We start from the raw sequence: 23,231 nt of genomic DNA on the forward strand, positions 1-23,231 counted from the left end.
TCAGAATGGTGGAGGGGGTGCCTTAACTAAAGTCTGTCGAATGAGCTTTAGTTAAAGCACTCCCACTGTCGTTTTTAAGTACAGGATGCTGAATACATGAGATGCTGTAGGCGCTTTAATTAAAGTGGCTCCTGAGAGCAACACTAATTAAAGCGCCCCCCCACCCTGAAGCATGTGTAAGGACACCCTAGGTGACCAATGCCCATAGGTTGCTCTTGAAAAGTTAAGATCTTTTTCCATGAATGATTTCTCTGACTTCAGAAGAGCAAGGTGCAGACCCAAGTAAGAGTACTAGAGTCCGGTCCTGCGCAATAAGCTGACTGCATCACTATGATCACTGCGCCCACACCAAGAGCCACCGCTGTGACACACGCATGATATAAAACAGGAGCTACATATTATCTTGGCCCATCACCATAGCACAAACCTCAATGCCTCCTCCTATTCCTCTGCACGTAGAATTCTGCATTCCAGCAAAACCCACTGAAGTTATCAAAACCATGTAAATACAGTCTCCCCCAAAGGATGCTTTTTCCAGAAATACTATCTAAATCAGTTTAATAGTAGAAAATCATTAAGCATTACACACCAATGCTCATTAAGCACAACACCATTTATACCAGGGGACATTGCGAACAGCATTTGCACCAGATGTCTTAACAAAATAAGCCATTGGGTGTCTGATATAGCAATTTTTCCCTGTTAAGGTAAATAAAATAAATACAGAAAGTTAAAGGTTACCTGGATTTTCTTCCAGCTTTCCTATAGTTTCAATCTGCTCCACCAGGTCATTTGAGTTCCACTGACTCATGCCAATTAGAATAGCACTTTTCCCTTCCACCACCTCCTCTGCAACGAGAAGAAAGAGAACAGGGTAAATTACAATATTGAGCAAGAGAACAAAGGCAGGATTACCTTGTTGGTAATTATTAGAGAAATAAGCAGCTCTTTATGAACTCTAATGGGAATACGCAGCATGCAACATACACCGGACTCTCTCACAAAGCTGCCTGTCTACAAGTTCCCATTGCCTGATACCTTTAAAGGCCTGGCCTATGTGGATTTGCCCTACATCACATGCTAAGAGTCTCTGAAGAAAGGCAGAAAACCCAGTTTCAGTACCTAAACCCAAATTCAGTGCTTAAACCATTAGACTGTCTTTAGTATCCTGTAACTAGCAGTTCACTTGTGCTATACAAGTGAAGCAGTTCATTATATAATAACGCTGTAGTGCATCCTCCCTATGAGCAACATTTTAACATGTCAAAGGCTACTAAAAATGTGTTGACCCTTTCACTATATCAATGTGGTTATAAGCTATCTGGAGCAGTAACCATCTCATTGCTGTGTATTTGGACAGTGAAGTAGCAAATGCCCCTAGTATGGCTGCAGTCATACTGGTACAAAAGTGATTATATTGGTGTAGCTTAGTTCAGTTCAGGGAACAATATGAGCTACACCATTATGGGGCCTATTTGTATCTGTGTGATTGCGTTCAGATGAGGGCTTTACTGTTATACCATGACTCTAGCTCACATATCTACGCTGCTTCTCTGATGCAGGTCAGTCTTAGGTGACTTCTTCTTAGTAAAGGCATTTCAACACTAAACACAGAAAATCAACCTCAAGATTTCAGTGTCCTGGAATCCTGAACTCAAAATTGTGAAGGGCAGGGGAGTGCCACAGAGCAATCACAGACATTTCAAGTACGTTTTACCCTTTCATCAAAAGCCACATGAGCCTTTCAACTTTAATCTCAGGATACAGAGATTATGGGATTGCACAGGCCTACTGCTCGGCAAATGGGTTCCGCTAACAGGTCTGTACTTTTATCAAGAGCTCATTGAGAAGTGGGTTGGAAAGTGCCAACAAAAACGGCGTGTTGCAGATGTTCCCCTTTAACAGGCTCTCAATGCTGTATGAAAACATTTCCATTCAGTTTAGCAGCTGTTTAGGAAGCAGCGCGTATTAGTTCCTTTTGAATGAACTTATTAAAAGCATTTCAGCATGGCTCTGTACAAGTTCCTGACGTGTGCTGCGCGCTTAGTGTGGGTACACAAGAAAGCAAACGCAAAACGGATAACTGGAATTCTTTGCTATGGCAGCAATTCAGATAAAGGGCCAAATCCTGCGCACTAACCTCATGCAGTATAAAGACAGGCTCAGTGGGAGTAAACAGCTGAATTGCAGCAGAACACATCAGACTGAAATAATCAAATTCAGACCAACTTCAAGTTTCAAAAATGTTTCAAGGGTAATTAGATTCTTGGTCATCTAAATGCATATCAAAACAATAATGTCACATTGTGGCCTATGGGAGAGAAGTTAGGTCTCTTGGGAAGTAATGCTCCCCCCCACCCAATCATGGAATATCAAAGCAGATATCAATCCTGGACTTGATGCAGCTACCTCTGACCACAATATCTGATCTCCTCTGCAATGAGGGCAGAGTCAGGACCTGCTTCTTCCCACTGCCACTCAATAAGTGGCAGTGGGACAAATAGACTTCAATCAATAGCTCCATAAGCAGAGCAGACAGCAACAGCAAAGTGCCTATGAGACTTTCTCTGCAATTCTCTGGGCTCAAAATTTACTTGGGATTTTTGGGGGGCTTTTGTGCTTCTATTCATTTTCTGTGTTTAAAGGGTTGCAAGTCTTTGGGCACTACACAAGATAGGGGATGTGTTGCGTGAAAGGGTCTGTCGGTCTTGAAAGAGTCATTCATACAGTGGAAAGGCTCTTCTCCCATATCGTTTGAGAGCGTGAGGCTATTACTGTTAACATCTCTTAAGGATGCTCAATAGAATTGAAAATGAGAGCTATATAAACCTGATAACCGTGGTTTTGTCATCCTTGCCTGCGAGGGATTGCGGACGATGAGTATCTCACACAGACATTAAACACAGGCATCCTCATGACCCTCCCCGCCCGCCATGAATTTTGCTACCAACATGAGAGCTGAGACAGGGATTAAGCCCTTCATCCAGGGATACTTAGGGGGTCTTTGACACAGCCCTGGACTTCTAGCCCAAGGCATTAGCACCAGCAGCATCCTCTCTTGCTTAAACAATGAAGCTCTCAGCAACTGGGCTGCAACAGCCCTCTGATGTAAGATACCAGGTCCTCAGGTCAGGCCACTGAAGTGCCAGCAGCATGCAGTGCCCCACGGGCAAAGAATGGCACAATTACAACCCCTGCTCTCTGCCGGGAGCCAAAGCAAAAAGGGTGCACGCTAAGCAGCATTACCACATAAGCCTCAAATTCCTTCCAAAGGCAGGATCCTTAATCAGCTCTGTAAGTGAGCTTTAACAGTTTATCACTGCTAGTGCTGTGGTGGAGTGGAGGACCTGGACATAAAGTTAGCCTTAGTTCTTCAAAAATGTGTCAGGATGATGTTCAACAGTTGTCTACTGAAGAGAAAACAGGTCCGTAAAATTGCTGGAGCGTTCAATCTAATATTGTCTCATCATTCGTCCCTGTTCTGTAATCCACTAAGCCAGGCTTTCCAGATGGCCCTCATGTTTAACAGAGAGAGGAAATAAGATTTAGAGGCTGCAGACTCAAGTACTTATTTTTATTGGTTCATGCACTGGACAGAAAGCGTTTAATATGGTCCGAAGCACGATGGAATTTAACATAGTGCTCTGGTAGTCATCACGGCCCATGCCGCAAACCATATCACAGCAGGAAACAGGGCTCAGACCACTGCCTTCCCATCGCTGAGGACTCCACTGCCTGTCTAGCTATAAATAAAAGGAGGGTTATGAACCTCTGTTTACAGCCCAGATTCAGATTGCATTAACTGGCAATACACAAAACCCCAATATCAAGACATACAAATGTACTCGCCAACCCGCAGTCCCACTACTCCAAAGTAGGCTTTTTGTCAAGGGCTATTCAGAGAAGAAAATGCCTAGGTCTCAGATTAGATGCATCATGAACCAATCTTTTAACCCCAATTCTTTTCAGTCTATTCCCTCAAGATTCAAGATTTGAGAATATAGCAGGAGACAGAGCAAAAGTTGTGTGTAGCCAGCATGTCCAGGAGACTATGGACCTTATTCTCCATGTACCTCAGCATAACACACACCTGTAATTACACCTGCTCCAATGGAGTTATTCATCTTTGACCCACATGGTAAAAGTGAGAGCGCTGGGGTGGATCCAGGGGGATGTAGTCTTACCCCCTACCCCTTCCACAGTGTAGCTCAGATGTCAGTGGCTCCAATTCCCTGCCTAGGTCCTGTGAGGATTGCAAGGCACAGCTGCAGTCCCAGGCTGGCGCGGGTCACCTACAGGAACAAGCACTGTCCCTGGCTGACCTGGGGGCAAGAGGAGCTCCAGGACCACTCCTGCCACAATCCAGCCAAGGGGCTGTGAGAAGCAGTTCTGCAGGGTGCCGTGTTCGGTGGCAACAGCAATAGGTAGGTCACTTTTCCCTCCCCCTCCACATTAAAAAGGAGGAGATTTTCCAATGTCCTTTCCTATTATTTTAAAGAGAGGCTTACCTGCCTAACCTCTTTGCAAATCTTAGCCCAAACATACTGGACACCAGCAACCCATGTCCAAACCACTGGAAGGCAGCTAAAGATGGGTCAAGCCAAAAAAAAAAAAAAAAATGCTGTACATAAGTGAGCAAGGACCAGATATTCAAGATCAAATCTTCACGTGGCATAAACTGATGCCCATCCATTGAGGTTTACAGAGCTAAGTTGATTTTCATTAGCCGAATACCTGGCTCCTAGAGTTTTCAAAGGTGGATGGCAGAGTAGATCTGCACCTTACAGACAAACTAAATAATATATATGTAGAGCACAAACATTCACAAACTCAAGTTCACTTCATCAGGTGCTGTGAAAGGGCATTATGTGAAGTGGAATGACTGAACTGGATACAAAAGATGGGGGGGAAAAAGAGGAGAGAGGGTGCCCAAATGTCTCAGCCTACTGAGAGAGAAGAAATGTGCACACACGTGCCTACTACCATTTTGCTTCACTACAACAGTAGCATTTCAGAAGGCATTGCAAAGCAAACTCCTTTAAAACACATGGAGATGGAGGGGAAAAAATTATTCATTTAGGATTTTATTATAGCTTTCAAACTTATGCATCTTCCTGAAAGCAGAAGAGATGACAGATAAATAAATGCGATGCTGCGGCTAGTAAAGCGACCAAAACGCTGGCTTGCATCCATAGATGCTTCTCAAGCAAATCCCAGGACGTCATTCTCCCCTTGTACTCGGCCTTAGTGAGGCCGCAGCTGGAGTACTGTGTCCAGTTTTGGGCTCCACAATTCAAAAAGGATGTGGAGAAGCTTGAGAGAGTCCAGAGAAGAGCCACGCGCATGATCAGAGGTCAGGGAAGCAGACCCTACGATGACAGGCTGAGAGCCCTGGGGCTCTTTAGCCTGGAAAAGCGCAGGCTCAGGGGTGATCTGATGGCCACCTACAAGTTTATCAGGGGTGACCACCAGTATCTGGGGGAACGTTTGGTCACCAGAGCTCCTCAAGGGATGACGAGGTCAAATGGTCACAAACTACTACAAGACTGTTTCAGGCTGGACATAAGGAAGAATTTCTTTACTGTCCGAGCCCCCAAGGTCTGGAACAGCCTGCCGCCGGAGGTGGTTCAAGCGCCTTCATTGAACACCTTCAAGACGAAACTGGATGCTTATCTTGCTGGGATCCTATGACCCCAGCTGACTTCCTGCCCTTTGGGGGGGGGCTGGACTCAATGATCTTCCGAGGTCCCTTCCAGCCCTAATGTCTATTAAATCTATGAAAATAAAAACAGATGTTTTATCTCTTCACCAGACTTCAGTTGTATTTGGGGAAAAGGAAACGTGCTTTTACATATAAAAGTGCCAAGTCTCTCTTCCTCTTTTTTCCTGCCCCCCACTAAAAGAAGTACATTGTAGATTAGGGCAAGATCTCCACACTCTTCTCCTTAAGAAAGAAATGCTATCTGTTCAGTGTACAAAACAGTAACTCTGATAAATAAATCCCTAGTGATACACACTGCCTGCAAACATTGATGCTGCAAATCAGTGCAATGAGTAGCTGGAGTTCTGGATTTAGGGCAACTTGTCACAATTATAGCTGATGCAATACCAGGAGTGCCTGCTTTCCAAACACAAAGATATATGCTCTTTTCCTTTACTATTCCAAACAAAATCTTGACCTGTAAAAACTACAATCTAAATTTCAATCACTTTAATCACACTGAAGCAATTTCTTGCTATTTATAACCTCTTCCATGAGAAAGAAAGCTACTATATTTCCTTTGAAAAGGGCAGAGGTTAGAACAACCTTTTATTATAGGACAAGTAATTAAAAAAAAAACAACCCCAAAACCAAAACCTCCCTCAAAAAATCCTCAAAAGGATTCAATTCATTCCTGTGCTTTTAGTATTCCTCCCCACAGCTTTGTACTTTCCTTGAACATTCATTCTCATTGTGCCAAACTTTCTTCATGATCTATAGTAGGGCTGCAGCAGCAGATGGCTATGCACGCTGCACCGATGTTATCTCTGCCTGAGAAGCCAATCCTGGAGTGAGCAATGTATTCAGCTGAATGCATTCATATGCCCATGAGGAGCTCATAGGGCTTTAAAAAATACATGCAAGAAAAGTGTGCAGAATGAAAAGATTTGTACAAAAAAAATGGAAATGATCTCCCACATGTGGGAGAAAAAGATATGTGCACAAAGCACGTCCTCCTACAGGGTCTTCTGAGCCACTTCAAAAGGAGATGAGGAATCAGAACGTAGTAACGAGAGCAGTGTTATTCACAGCAGTTTTAAGAGAAAGGGCCCCACCAACCCAACAGAATATGACATTGGAGAGAGGAGAAAGTGCATAAATAGTAGGGTACCTACTGCATGCCAGATTTGCAGACCAAACTGAGCTCTGGTCAGAGCCCCTTTTAAATGAAGCACTATCACGTGCTAAAAAATTAAGTGCATGCTGCTTTGCTGAGAGGAGATGAAGGTAAGCGCATGTTTAAATCCCGTGCCAAATAGGAGCCTTAGACATTTTCATCACTCTTGCTTCCCCCCCGTAACATTTTTTTCTTAAGGAGTCATATGGGTTCTCAGCAATTCTCAAGGCCTGATCCAAAGCCCTTTGGAGATGATGAAAAGACTCCCAAGGACTTCAACAGGGTTTGAGTCGGGTGCTTCGCAAGGATTTTTAAAGCTGCTGGTTGAAAAAGGCAGAAATACATTGTGATCAATCATCCAGTGACGTTTCACCATTGTGACTCATTTCATTATCCAGTTAAAAGGACTTCTGTTCCCAGAATTGGAACGAGAAGCATCAGAGCACTTAGATGTGTTCCTGAAAGCTTCAAATGAAATACCCATTATACAGCCAGTGTTCCTAAAGAGCTTTCTAACAACTGTATGTATAGGAAGCTAACATTTCAAAAAAGTACCATTCTAATATTTATAAGTGCTGAGAACAAGCTTGAAGAAGTGCTTTTGTATTATCATCTTATACCACAAAAAACATTCAAGTTCTGCTCACAGATCCGAACAATGCAGCAGGATGCTCAACCAGAGACCCGAGCTCCAGTAAGTGCACTTTAACGGACAGACTTAGAAGTCTAGTTTCTGAAAGTTTATTTTCCATTACCAGGATATAGAAGTTTCACACCCTCCAAAGGGCATCACTCTACTTGCTAATGATGTAAGGCTCAAAATCCAAAATTTAAAAACCATCTGACAGATACCCTTAAACATTATCAATATTTGCTGGGAAAAGTCCCAATCTCTTTAACTGAGCTCGCTATCTGTACAATGGGATCACACTACTCATCTTTTGATGAAATCCTAACCCATTTAAATTAACTGAGGTGTTGCCATGAGGGACACTGAATGGTACGGGTGTTGCAAGAGGAGCTGTCAAATGCTGCTATGCGAGAGGTGGGCAAAATGTGGCCCCGGGGGCCAGCTGCGGCCCACCAGGCCATTCTATCCGACCCGCAGGGCCCCTAAAAATTTAGAAAATTAATATTTATCTGCCCTGGGCTGCCTGTCATGCGGCCCTCAATGGCTTGCCAAAACTCAGTAAGCGGCCCTCTGCCCAAAATAATTGCCCGCCCCTGTGCTATGCCAAATCAAGTGATCTCAGGGAAGCTCCTCTAGAAACCCAGGGATGAAGAACAAGACCAGAAGTTGAGATTGTCCTCCAAAGCTATCCAGAAGGCTGGCTTTAAAGAAAAGTGTCAAAAACAGGACGCAACTTAAAATCAAACATAAGAGTTGGAAATACTGGATACACGGCAGCTTTACTGTTTGATTGCACCAAAGACTGGTAGATCCAATGAGGGTTTTAAGAATTTGGTGAATTAAACAACAAACTATTGGCCTTCTTGGTGAGCCAAGAGAAGACAATACAAACTGACAGATACTTAACAAGGTGTCTGTTTTTGCCTGGATGTAGCCTAGCCCCCTCTGTAAATTGTTCCAGTTCTCCCCAGCAATTCATCACACACTCCTTCCACCTATATTTAACAACATTTCATAAAGTATTTAAGACATTTAATATCTACAAAGACATGCTAGTGCTTTCAGATAGAAAGGTAAAATAAGGTAATCATTGTTTTCTGCTTCTCCCTTTGAGGATTATAGCTATAAATTCATTTGGGAGAAAGAAAAAAAGAAGCCAAATTTATGCAGCTGTGTACTCTGTTCCTGGAACAGGCTGAAAAGAATCTGCCAACAACTCACATTTGATGAAAAGTAGAGAAAAGTGAAAAGGGAAATATTACACACGCACTGCTTTGTACTTGATTCAGAGTACGGCTAAGTGAAATTTGGGATTTCCAAATTCTGACATTTCAATGTTTTTCCTTGGCAATCCTTCACAGATGGTCTTCCATGATAGTCTTATCTGTGTGTTTGAAGATGTGTGATGAGGTCAATCCGGACTGATAGACTCTAATGCAACTTGGGCACATGTTTCCATGCAGGGTGGGTGGCTCCAGATTCTTGATTCAGTTTGCAACACGCCGTTTCTGCTGCTCCTGCTTTTCTGTCTTCTTTTGTCATTGTAAGGATTCAAAGTACTAAGATCCTCGCAGCAGCATCTTCCTCCATTTGCGGTGGTCCTGAGTGATAGTCTCATGGTTTCATAGTTGGTAGGATCAGAAGGGACCTGAGCAGATCATCAAGTCTGACCCCCTGCCATCAACTCCCATGAGTTGATGTCAATTTTTTCAAGCTGGCCTTGAGAATGCCCTTGAAATGCTTTCTCTGTCCTCCTCTTTCAGCATACACCTTGATTAAGCTGGGAGAATAAAACTTCGGGAACTGAGAGTCAGACATACAGATGATGTGGCCAATCCAGCAAAGTTGATGTCAGATGATCAGCACCCCAATGCTTGTGGTGTTGACTGGCGACAGGACGTTAATGTTGGCGTGTCTACCTTCCTACTGGATTTGGAGGATCTTTTGCAGGCAGTGTTGATGGTATTTCAACAGCTGGAGATATCTCCCATATGTTGTCCACATTTGAGCTCCACACAGTAAGGTGGGGACCACAACTGCTTGATAAACCATGAGCTTGGTTTCAGATCTGATGTCACAATCTTTGAACACCCATTTCCTCGGGCATCCAAAGGCTGCATTTGCGCATCTGACGTGTCATTGGATTTCTTCAATGTTGGATTTTTGTCAATGGAAGCCATCTCTTTCCCCTCTACCTCAAAGTTTGTATTTTAGTTAGTTATTTTTGAACAATGAACCAGAATGATTTTAATAAACTCCTTCCAGAGGTGGAATAAACTCCCTCCAGAGGTGGTGCAGCCACCTACCCTGGAGGTTTTCAAGAGGAGACTGGACAGTCACCTCACTGGGGTCACTTGACCCCAGTTGTCTTTCTGCCTAGAGCGGGGGGGTCAGACCCGATGATCTGCGATGTCCCTTCCAGCCCTGAACATCTATGAAGCTATGAATAATTGTTAAATACAAAGTTTCATTTTACTTGTAATGTACAGAGAACATTTGTTCTTAACCAGACTGAGCCATTTACCACTTTGTCCCTTACAACTAATCACTGTAGTACTTATCACATGTCGCCAGTTTAACCTGGGTATCTGTAGTCATTAAGCATTTTCTCTGCATCTGGAGCCCAGTCACCCCAACAGCATACCTTAGTTCATGCCCCAGTGATCGAGTCACCTGAACAGAGTAGTTCCTACATACTCTTCCACTGCTGACTTATCACAGAAGCCCCGGGTTCCCATATCTGTCTGGAATGGCCAGCTTAAAAATATCCCAGCAGTCTCAGTTATAAAGATGGTAAATCTCTGGACCAGGTTCCCACCTACAGGTATGCAATGGGGTCCTGGTCTCTGTAGGGACCTCAAGATGCAACAGTAATAATGTAACACAACGTTTGTTAAAAGTAGACAGAGAATGAGACTAAGTAAAATCAACCAGTTGCAGAATTAGAATAAAAGATAATTGAATTGGCTAGTCAGAAACTGTTCAAAGCTGTGACTTGAGATGTCTCTCTGAATTCAGACTGGACTTTCTGACTCAAATGAGTATGTTGCCAAAGGGAAAACCAAAAAGAAGCCACTGAAACCACATGAAATTGCAGGTAATGTCTCCAACTGAGGATCAAACGGATGAAAAGAACATTAAACAAAGGATCTCTATTCAGCTCAACTTTTAGGAGAGGCCTTTTTGGTTGTTAAATAGGCAATTCTTATCAAGACCAAGGTCACCGCTATATATTGTGCGCAAAACGGATTAAACATAAAACTAATTAAGATAAAATGATGACTCACAGCAGGGGCTTTAAGCATCAATTTCTCTGATGCTGTTATGACTTATTGCGCACTTTTAATTTCCTCCCTCGTTGTGGCTCGTGCCAGATCCAACACAGTTATTCAGGGCAGTGAAGACTTTGACCCTTCCTCGGCATCACTGATATTGGATGTAAACCTGGAATCCATGCAAAGTCAACAGAAAGAATCCCACTAACTTCAACAGGCATTTTATCAAGCAAATTTCCAAAAATAAAGTTAACTAATTAACTGCATTGATTCCTTTATTGTTCCAAGAGCAATAACAGCAATTAATTGGTTCCCATTAAGTGCTAGTTGTCAACGTCCAGTCTGAAAACATGACTTAAAGTTCTGAACTGTGATGCCTTCCATCTGTAAAAGGCCAGAATCAAGCCATCTGTGTCAGGCAAACATGCTCCACACACCATATACAGCCATGCCATGTACCAAGGGAGAAACCTGACCGCAGGTTCAATCTCAGACCTTATATAAATAAATGCAAAAATCATGCCATGGGAGGAGAGAAACTCTTGAGTTCATCCAAGTACGTAACATGCTGTAGAGCATGAACCCCGTCAGAGAGACCACAGTGTTGAAATACTAGAGCTCTATGGTGAAGTATGTTTTGTTTCATCTTAATTCAAATATTTATGAAGGATAATAGAAGCCAATGTTTTGCTCACACTTTAAACTATATTCTTCCATTCAGCAAATTCATGATTTATTACAGGTGGGCTCATCTTTTAAACAGGGCGGTTTTTACGGTGTTCAATTGCACTGTTGTCATCCAAAATAGAGTGTCATCAGAATTTCTTCTTTGCAGGTATTTGGACTAATATTTAGAATTTGGTCTGATATTTAAAACCATTTTTATTATTATTTCCCATTAAATGAATGTTCTGGAGGGAAAATAAAAATATATATATTTTGGTGGGTGGGTTTTCATTGTTATAGTAACAACTTACAACATTTCGTTTCATCTCCGTGATAGCAATAACTCCTGACATTTTATAGCATGATACATTCTTATTTATTGTACAAATCAACACAGGAACACCTGGGAATTTAAATGTTTTTTTCATTTTTAAACAACTAAGGACAGCTGCTATTTAGTGCTGATTGAAACAGCATCTCTTCTTTTCTAGATAAAAGAAAGTATCATCTGTTCTTCATGTCAACAAACACTTTGATACTGAAAACATGAAAAAATAGTTGTCAGAAATGTTACCACCACTCAGATGTCAAAAATAACATTAAAGCAAAAAATATATATATATATACACACACCCACAAAAATACTAGAGTAAAATTCCAGAACTTTTCAAAATGTTTCAGAAAGGAAAACCCTTCATTGAAAAAATTTGCTTTCTTGTTGCCATAGGAATTTCTGGCAAAACGAAAAGCTGGGTTTTTTTCCAATGGTTTCAATCTCAGCAAACCCACATTTTTTTGTCAATTCCATTTAAACGCATGATCAGGGAGAAGCTACAATTTGGCCAAACTGTATTTCCACGCAATAACTAGTTCCTACTGACATTAGGATGTAAAGTCTCAGCTGCAGCTTATGGCTGTTCAGCAAATCACCGTGAAATATTCCAATCAACCATGGCAACACAATGTACTTGTAACAAATAAAATCCCACAGAAATCCCAAGGCATGAAACAAGGCTGTCCTATCATGCAGTTCTCCCCAAAAGTTTGAAAGTTTAGCTGTCTTGCAGGAAATCAAAACCAGTTACATTTCCCTTTAAACTTTCCCTCTAAAGGTCAACCCAAAGTGAGCATCAATTCAAATTAGATTGTGCAGATCTTCATGGCTTGAACCTGCCTTCTCAAAACACATTTTTTCCTCTGATGAGTGAAAGTTAACCATTTATTTTAAACTGAGTTTGCACTCTCTCATATAAATAGGGCTGTTGAACATTACCGTAATGATTGCTTATGATTCCTTACAAAAACTCAAGCATACATAGCTGCCTGGGTTACATTCTTACCATTTTTGCAAGACTTCTTTCATGATTGCTTACTCTTCTCTTCTTCATGTCTTAATATAGACAAACTCATGTTTTTTTGTATACGGCTAATGCATCTGTCAACATTCCAGCTATGACTTCAGGCCCCCACAACTGAGGTTTTCCTCCTACCCTTTGGGAAACACTTTCATTACATTTATATTGCAAAATTTCAGTATAGTCAATATAGTAGATACTTAGGGCATTGAAAAAAAGTTTGGTTCTGCATGAAAAAAAAAATCAGAGTTAAAATATTTCAATCCCTATGATGTTTACCTAATGGCAATGCATTCTTGGTAAAGGTGCTTTTGGTTCAGGAAATGATAAAAACCCAGACAACTCACTGAGTTCAAACCAACCCAAGCCACACTAAGCATTCAGCACAGATAACTGATTAAAATTGATACAGGTATCTTAAGCAACCTACCAAAGTAATGAGAGAAAAATTATTTAAAAGTTGCATCCACAAGAAAGCAATTATACAATAAGGTAAAAAAAAAAAAAAAACCCCAACCAAAACCTGTTTGGATTTAAAAACCAATAAGCTACATCAATAACTGACATCAATATTAAAATATATTAGCTTGTAAATGCTAGGCAAATTGGACCACAAAGTAATTACAAGAATTACGATTGCAGGGGGGACAGGAAGAGCTTTAGAGAGGGAGAGGCAGGAGCACTCTTGATGCACTCCTGATTCCCAACAAGTTGCTGTTCTCCATAATGGAAATCTACTTCAGATTCTGTTCAGTTGTTCGAGTATAATTATTCTCCATGCAGGATAAAACATCCCTTGCTTTGATGATCTATTGGGGGGTGGGAGGGGGGGTGGGGGTTCAAAGTAGGTAATAAAGATAAAGATAATGTGTTCCTGCTACAGTGCAATAAACTGCTTTTAAAATCAAAACAGAGAATTTTTCTATTGCCACCATCTTGGTTCACCTGAGAAGCCACTGATTTGGGCTACAGGCCAGAAGAACAAATTATGAGGCTAGCAGCCGAAAAAGTGATCAAGAGGAACAAGTGATGAGCCCCAAGTGGAAAAATAAAGAGTGAAAGTAACCATCCAGGAAGTAAAGCCAACTCCAGAACAGTGGCTGTTAGCTCGAGCTCAGGATCAGCTCCAATTTTAGGACAGATGTTAGGCCAGGCCCACCCTGCCATCGTCATACAGCCCAACAGAAAAGGTGCATTATGCATCCTTTCCCAGATGCATAATGATTACTATCTTGATCATCACCAGAGACTGGATACAAGATCTCCAGAGCTATAGCAAGATTCATTTCCGGTCTGAAAGAGAGGATAAAGCCATTAGTTGACAGCTGCCACAGATTCATATCCTGTGGACTGGCCACTCAAGGAGAACGTGCAACCCGTGTGGGACAGCGTGTTACAAAGGAAAAGGACAACTGTAGGTTTCAAAGGCACTCAGGCTCTGGCCAGAGATTTCCCATTGGACCTTGGGCAAGGCACTTAAATTTCTCCGCACTTCATTTCCCCATTTGTAAACTCCTTGGGACAATGCAAGCACAGCACCAACTACAATAAGGTCCTGAACTCGATTAGCATCTGTAAATGATTTGTGTTCCTAATAACCTATTATAATACGATGTTTAGGCAACAGGCTACTGGCAGGAGAAGTAATTCGTAACCTTTCCAGTGTCAAAGCACCATCATTCAAACCCATACCTATGCAGAGGAATGAGAATGTCGTCTCTGTGGCAATGGAGGCCGCTGCCATAAAGCAGGGGATGGGGAATCTTAAAAGAGAATTGGTTAAAAATAAAGAAGTGAGAAGGGAAAGCACTCACTCCCTTTCACTGCAGATCCTGCTAAAATCAAACAGCTGACAAGGGCAGCCAAAGTCTATGCAGCTGCTCCCTTCTGAAACCCAGGTGCTTCATCTTGTTTTACTAGGTAGTCAGCCAGAAACCGGCTTATTGGAGTGGGTGCAGTTTGACCCCAGCTGCTTTTCAGAAAGCAGAAGTAGCTCACCATTGTTCAGATTTAAATGCGCCTGCTGCCTCCTAATACAAGCTAAGCCTCTGGAGTGTAAATCACACCAGGGCAGATGTGTATTCTGGGATGGTTTCCAAGAACTCCTCCATGAAGAGCTACAGCACTCGATACCAGTTATGCTACTCGGAGAGTCCTTCCAGCTGCAAGGGTCTCACAGTAGCATGGAGGATGCACTCTGAATAAACTCTAGGGAATTGGTGAGGAAAATGAGTAAGAAATAGGCAGAGCCAGCCTCAAGGAAAAAGGTGCCCTGGGTGAACTTGTGTTCTGGCATCCCATCCTCCCCCTCCAAGTCAGCAGCGCTGCTGCATCCAGAGACAGGGGCAGGTGGGCAGGGGCACGGGGTGCAGTCCAGCAGGGAAGCCGGGCCGCATGTTGCACTAGGCGGGCAGGCACTGCTGCTGCTGTGCAGGAACAAGGCAGGTGGACTGGAGCAGGCACCACCATACCTGCATGGGCCCAGCCTGGCTCCCCCTAAGTAGCAGCTGGAATTGGGGGGCAGGCTTGGAGGAGACCACTGCATGTGCATGTGCAGCACCCCCGTGACTGCAGCGCCCTAGGCAGTTGCCCACATCACCCACCCAAGGCCAGCTTTGGAAATAGGTTACAGAAAATATAGAGTTGGCTGCCAAACAGCTTCTGTGGGGTGGAGTTGCTATTCTTCTTCTAGCAAATTACTCATACACTAGCCTGGGTCTTCCCTAGCACCTGCAGTCCTCCATTATTTTTTCTCACCCACTTGCGAGACCAATTCCGTTTTCACCCAAGAATTAAGATGCCAGTCCCCCTATATTCCAATTTCTGAGCAGCAGACCCTTTTTCTGCCCCTTTTACCAACATACAAATGATCATAGGTATTACTTTATTGAAATCTTGAGCACATCACAATATTTCAGAAAAGCTTGGACTATGAAAATTGAAGGAATATAAAAAGATGACAAGACCTAAGACTGCACTGTCCCCACCTGTATTATTTCCCCCCGCCCCTCCAAACAGTCTGCTACCTGTGCGAGTTGAACTATGAATTGCCAATGCAGATCAGACCAGTTGGCAAAGATTCAGGGCTAGTGGGCTCAACAGGAGTCAGAGTTGGAGGAAGGTCCATGAGCAGTAATAAGATAATCCTTTCCCAAATGAATATTTTTCTGAAGCCGTTGTACATCATACTGTATCAGTTTCCCTGCTGCAGACACACTAACAAAACCCAGCAGCCCAGAATTTTTACTATAAGCATTTTGCAAGACTGAAGTTTGACAACACACTGAAAGGTAGGTTGATTGTGGTGATTCAGGCACTCTCTTCTTTGGCTTCAAGATGGCTCTTGTGCAAGTCCAGCATATAGGCTTATGTCTCACCCAATTTGTTAAGACACCTTGCACCAGGAGATGCAAGTCATGAAATTAGATTATCCTCTGCCAACTCCCAGTGACCAGTTCTTCTGACCAGAGAATATCAACTAATGAAGATGCAACAGTTCTCCATCAGACACACCCAGCTTTGTTATAGAACTGTGTGCAATGTAAAGGGATAGAAATGCCATCTAGTGCAAATATTTGCCTGAGGGTTCAGGCTAAACTAACTGAAGTTGTTTGTAGTATTTCAGTGGGGAAAAAAAGAAGTCAACATAATGTTTAACAGGGTCCACAAAAAGCACATATACTCACCTAAGAAAAACTGGAAAGCAAAGATGACAGCCAAGTAGCAGGAGGCAAAGAACCTAGATTTAAGAACCTCTGGTGACATTTTCCCGTTCCATTTACAGCATACAGAGCTCCCAAACGCGCTTTGAAACAAAGGACCTATATAATGTTTTTTGTTTGTTTTAATCCCCACAAGGTTGTGCCTGGGTCATCACTTCATCCCTTCTTCAGTATAGGAGACTGACTGGAAACCAGTTGATGATAGTCTACTGTTAAAAATGCAGCCCTATCCACCACCTGTGTTTCCTGGACCATTAATAATCCATTGCCATTTCGCAATAAGACCCTAGCTAAACTCGCTTTCATGCAGCTTGGCCAAGTGGTTAGGGAACTGGAATGGCACTGGGGAAACCTGTGTTTCATTCCTGTGCCCCTGACCTGCTGCGTGACCCTGGGCCAGTCACCTCCACTTTGTGCCCATTTCCCCAGACTTTTGCATATTTAGACTGCGAAGCGCCTAGGGCAGGAGCTCCCCTTCAATGATCGCACTGAGTTTAGCATAATGAGGCTCTCTTGGTAGAAGTCTCTCAGTGCTATTAGGGTACTAATGAATAGTAATATACCTAGAGCTGAATGATGTCACTATTCTTTGGCTTTGGTGAAAACCTACTGTAGAACTTAATGAAAAACAGCAAGGTAGAGTTAAGCAGCACCTTTGAAAGCTAAATGCAAGGGATTCATAACTTAACAATGCTCAGGCTGTTAACTTGAAAACACCTTTACTAAAAAGCATCCACATTTTAGTCTTCTGCAAAATATGATTTTAGGTCACTCTCTGTGGCCACAGTTTATCCTGAATTACCAAGACTGCATTCAGCTTTCTCCAAGCATTTTTTTCCCACCTCCTCTTGCTTTATGATCAATGCCTCAATGGCTCCAAAAATGCAATTGCCACACTGACCTTTAAAGTGGTCTTGCACAATAGACTCAGACAGCCCAAAGGCATATTCCCCAGTCAAGTGCAGTTAGTGGTCACGTTCCCAAAGCCAGGGCCCAGAGACACATTAACCATCAAACTGCCTCCTCCCTCCAAGTGTTTGAATCACTGGCTGTTCTTGATAGTCTTGCCATTTAAGAGTTTAGTGGAAAAGCTGCAAGTCAAGCTTTGTGTGAATATTAGAAACATGGCTGAAACCCTCAAGACTCCAGTGGCAAGAAGGATGTTTTGCAGACAGCAGGGAGAGACTTTCAAAAGGCACAGGGAAGAAGTTAGAGTAAAATCCATCAGAAACCTGTTGCTAACTCACGTATGCCTTTTAGCATACTGCCACCATCAGGGCTAGGGACAGATATTACACATAAACCAGTTTAAGTGATCAGAAACTGGTTTAAACCTGTAACAGAACAGAAGTTCAATGCACACAAACCAGTTTGAAGATGGCTGAAACTGGTTTGATATAAACCTGGTTGAATGTAGTATCAGATTTAACTGATTTGGATCAAACTGGTTTATGCAATGTCTGTCCCAGACCCCTTCCTGGTTTAAGTTAAACCAGACTCCCCCCAGCATGCTCTCTGGCCGGGGTGGGACACTGTTCCACAGCAGAGCTGACCCCTCTCCTCTGCTCCCTCGCTGGAGCTCAGCAGAGACTGCAGGCATCTTGCCTGGCTTCCCCCTACTCCCCCGCTCCCCTCCCCATCCCCTCTGCCTTGCACAGACACCTCTCAGCATTAGCTAGCAGACCACATGCAGGCTACAGTCCATGCTGTGGCAGACAGGACACAAGCAGAATCGATAGGTATTTGGTAATGTCCCTCTGTTGTTTTCTTAATGGGCTGATAAACACTGAGTTAGGGGTGATAAACACTGTTATCAATTCGGGGCTGCGCTGGTCAGGAGGGAGGGGAATCTCTCCCTAATCAGAGCATCCTGTCCGGGCCTGGCCATGTTCCCCTCAGCTCAGCAGTGTGGAAGGGAAGGGAGGGCTGCTCTAGCACCTGTCGGCTTCTAGCCCGAGTCACTGCAGGCATGTGCCTGCATTTCTTCAGTCCAGAGGAGATATCCATATGGTTACAAACTGGTTTAGCCTATCCAGGTTAGACTAACCTGCAAAGATTGAATCAATTCAGGCTCAGGCTTTTTGAATGTCTGTCCCTAGCCTGGGAGCTCTGTGCCACCATGCATATTACACCCCTTGCCTGATCGCCTTTTCCCCACTCCCCCCAGCCCCTTGCAGGCTGGAACTCTGCCAGCCTGCAAGGAGAACCCCACTGTTTCCCATGTTTTTCTCCTTAAAAGTAAAAAATCTGTGTTTTACCACATTTTTCTGTGGCAAATGGAAAACCAGGATCCCTGGTAATAAGTAATAATGAAAAGAAAGATGAAAAAGCTTTTTCCTCTCCAGGTTAAAATTTCTGATCTGAATTTAGTGCTTATGAAAGATGCTGGATTTTCTAACCAGAAAAAGGAGATCTTTCATGTAGCACTAGAAGACATAATTATCTGTTGTATCCATAAAAATACAGCAAGCAAAAGTACTAGCAGCAGAAGTTTCAAACTCCTGCAAAGTAGCATTGTGCCCAAACCCTACTCATGTAAGTATACTATTTAATACACTGAGTGAAATCCTGGTCCTACTTCAGCTAACTTCTATTGCCTTTAGTAGGGCAGCATCTCTCCCATGTTGTTTAAAACTAAATGCTAGAGAAGAAAAATAAGCTGCAAAGTTAACATTTGCCATAAGGTCATAGGGAGGTCTTTTCATTGGCTGACTGGCTCTCTGAAAAAGATGTTCCACTATGACTGGTAAACAACAGGACATATTTGACAAAATGGATTGGGTAGATATTACAGATTTAGCATAAAGAAAGGCCAAACATTAAAAGAGCATGTAGCAGTAGTAATCCTGATCTGTACTTGATGCACAAATCAATACTCAAAAAAGTTCAAAGAAAAGCTTCTATTTGTCAAGGTGGGCAGACAACAGTTAACAGCAAGTATTTCTGCTTTACTTAATATTTTCCCTTCCTTCAGATGTGCACTCACACACACACACACACACTTTTCTAGCCTTTTTTCATATAAACCTAAAACTCCAAACTAAACACAGGGAGCGTCACATGTGCCAAAGGACAAAATTCCAGTCCCACTGAGGTCAATGGCAAATCCTCATTTGTTACTGAACACTGCCAGGGTTGGGGTCTGAAGACCCTGGAGAGAAATCCAAGTAACAGTCAACAGTGTTTTCATAGATTCATAGATGTTAGGGTCGGAAGGGACCTCAACAGATCATCGAGTCTGACCCCCTGCGTAGGCAGGAAAGAGTGCTGGGTCTAGATGACCCCAGCTAGATGCTTATCTAACCTCCTCTTGAAGACCCCCAGGGTAGGGGAGAGCACCACCTCCCTTGGGAGCCCGTTCCAGACTTGGGCCACTCGAACTGTGAAGAAGTTCTTCCTAATGTCCAATCTAAATCTGCTCTCTGCTAGCTTGTGGCCATTGTTTCTTGTAACTCCCGGGGGCGCCTTGGTGAATAAATACTCACCAATTCCCTTCTGTGCCCCCGTGATGAACTTATAGGCAGCCACAAGGTCACCTCTCAACCTTCTCTTGCGGAGGCTGAAAAGGTCCAGTTTCTCTAGTCTCTCCTTGTAGGGCTTGGTCTGCAAGCCCTTAACCATACGAGTGGCCCTTCTCTGGACCCTCTCCAGGTTATCTACATCCCTCTTGAATTGCAGCGCCCAGAATTGCACGCAGTACTCCAACTGCGGTCTGACCAGCGCCCGATAGAGGGGAAGTATCACCTCCTTGGACCTATTTGTCATGCATCTGCTGACGCACGATAAAGTGCCATTGGCTTTTCTGATGGCTTCGTCACACTGCCGGCTCATGTTCATCTTGGAGTCCACTAGGACTCCAAGATCCCTTTCCACTTCCGTGCCACCCAGCAGGTAATTCCCTAGAAAAAAAATTTAAAGGAAAAAAGGCTTTATTTTTTCCTGACATGTAAAACAACTTGTACAAGTCCAGTCCTCTCATCTCTGGCCAGACCACAATTCCCGCCCTGACTGCAGTTGAGTGATCAGGCATAGTACTGCAGATTGGCTTTTTTCTTGGCCTGAACCTCCAGGATTCCCTCCATGTAGTCCTCGTGGGTGAGCTCTGTGGCTCCACGCCGGAGAGCAATCATCCCTGCTTCCACACACACAGCCTTGCACTGTGCTCCATTGAAGTCATCTGTGCAGCCCTGTTTTTTAAAAAACAGGTGTTGTTTTTTAAAAAAGAAACTATGCCCATGTATTTTACTGCTAATTATTCTACTTACTGGAAATGGTTCTTAGTCCTGAATAAAATTATGGGTCGGTTCCTTCAGTCATAACAAAGAAAGCTCCTATTTACATCAATAGGCATTTTGCCACGGTAGAAATAGAAAAAATAATCCAAGAGCTCTTTAAATTCCTTGTTTTTCTTTTTTTAATGCGTCAGTCACTTGCACAGCTCAGAACAGACCCCAGGGTTATGACTCCTCATCCAATACTGTGTCCCCTAGTCCACAAAGCTACAGCAAAAGCAAATACCACAATGTTGGCCCAGTTCCACATCCACTACAGTCCACTCTGGTCTCCGTATGAAATTATTCTCCTGCCATCACAAGTTTCCACACTGTCCCACCCCAATCAATCTACCAGGCAGTCTAACACTCCAGTTATCTTGTACATTGGAGGTTTTGCAGCTGGGAATTATTTGATCATTAATGTTATTCACTTTGTACTGAGGAGCCTCAGTCAGAGGCTAGGACTCTGTGCAAGGTATCCCACATGGAAGACAAAAGTGGGATTATGATGATAACCAAGTTGTATAAGGAAGGGGCGCTTCACCCTCTGCCCATGGGCCAGATGCAGCCCACACAGCAGTGTCATCCAGCCTACAGGGGTCCCCAGGGTAGCAATGGCAGTGTTAACTGCTGCTCCCCTGCTGCCTAACTTCCAGACCCATGGGAAGCCCTTCCAGCAACTAGCATGGCCCTAAATACTAGATTGGGCACACTAGGCCTGATCCAGGTGACATGAGGCAAGACCTGGAAGCTCAGGGCCCAACATGAGGGCAGTGTAAGATGGGATCCAGGTGGCACAAGGCTGGATCTGGGCACACGGGACTCAACCCCACATGGGATCTATCCTACAGACCGGCTCCATGCCACTAATCCAGCCCAGAGCACCAAAATGTTATGCACCACTGGTACAAGGGGATCTAATATCTATTCTATGTAAGAAGCAAGTGTTTGTATTATTACTGGCCTCTAATTAAAGACGGTTTCTCCAGCAGGCAGTCATGCCAGCCATGTTCCCATCAGAACTACATAATGAGAGAATTAACCGGCCATACAAACCAAAATCCCAAACACTGAGATACAAATTGAATCAGGAAGGTCATTTTGCACAGAGGCCATAGCTAATGCTGAAAGCCACATGCTCTCTCTACATTATTTATCCTTCCGATTATGAAGGGGAGCACCGAACACTGAAGTTAAAAAAAAAAAAAAAAAGGCAAAATGCTTTTATTTTGGCTAAAGGGCTATCTAAATACATCTCATGAATAATTATAATACTAGGCAATTCCATGGAGCCTTCCAACTAAGGATCTCCAAGCCATTTGCTAATGTTAGAGTGAATCAAGATTCATCAGCCTCGTCAGACAGGAAAACGTAGTATTATCTCAGTTCTACAGATGAGGAAAATGTAGGACAGAGGTGTTAACTGACTTACAAGGGACACAAGTGTAGAAGAAAATCAGAAACAGAACCCAAACCTCTTGCTTAAGAGTCGCATGATTTTATCAAATAATCACCCATTCCTGTCCATGACTCATCTGGAGACATTTTGATCCTTGCATTACCCTGCCTTGTTCACAATTACATTAGTGTTATTGGCATTATACAGGTATTTAAAAACAAAACAGTAGCAAACAGATGCTGTAAACCCTTAAACAAGGTTAACTTCACTCAATCTGATAGAGAATTACCAAGGATAAACCATGGTTTTTCCACCCCAGGGTAGCGGCTTCCCTGCAGTCTAGGAATACAGTGCTATAATAGATATATATTGTGCAACCTACCCTAGGATAGTTGTTTGTCTGTATGTTCCTGATCCCAGAAATGTATATTGGCATACAAAACAATACGTTGGTCTGCCGAAGGCCTCTCAAAGAAGGCTTTTTTCCCTGAGCTGTGTGTGAAGCATTGAAGACAACTCAAAAATAGTAGAACAGACAACACTGAGCTGAGCGGATATTATTGGCCATTGATCACAGACTTTTTGCAGCAATCAGTGCTGCAGCCTGTTAAGAAATTCTTCACACAGATGCCTCACATTGCCACAGACATGCTTTTATTTTTAAACACAAGAATGCCAGCCTAACCACACTTCACAGTGGGTTGCTTTGGAAGTCATCAGGGCACAAACAGCTGAGTCAGTGGGGAATAACCATCAACAGCAGAACAACTAGCACCCAAAGATACTGTTTTAAAGCAGATTTCCTTAGCAAATACAAATAAGGCAATAGGAAAGAGATCCTTTCACTTAAGGCATTGAAGTAGGACTCAGGAAATAAGCGTTGCTCTATTACATTCAAGATCTAGCAGAGCACGTACAAAGGCTGTAAAAAAATCCAGCATTTTGCAAGAATTAGCCCCTGCCAGAAGACAGGAGTCTAGAACAGGGGCCGTCAACCAGGGATACGAGTACCTCCTGTACACCACCGCCTC

General features: G+C 43.2%; 1 protein-coding gene across 4 annotated transcripts in view; it reads right to left on the reverse strand.

Annotated features, from left to right (window-relative positions):
• Nucleotides 1-23,231, reverse strand: part of PITPNM3 (PITPNM family member 3) — a 317,984-nt gene that overhangs the window by 173,764 nt on the left and 120,989 nt on the right. For all 4 annotated transcript variants that reach the window (XM_059717443.1, XM_059717442.1, XM_059717441.1 and 1 more), the window contains exon 3: nucleotides 742-849. In XM_059717443.1, the coding sequence (XP_059573426.1) occupies nucleotides 742-849 (108 nt within the window). The remainder of the gene's footprint in view (nucleotides 1-741; nucleotides 850-23,231) is intronic.

This window comes from Alligator mississippiensis, chromosome 14, assembly GCF_030867095.1.
Source record: "Alligator mississippiensis isolate rAllMis1 chromosome 14, rAllMis1, whole genome shotgun sequence".
Classification (NCBI taxonomy): domain Eukaryota; kingdom Metazoa; phylum Chordata; order Crocodylia; family Alligatoridae; genus Alligator; species Alligator mississippiensis.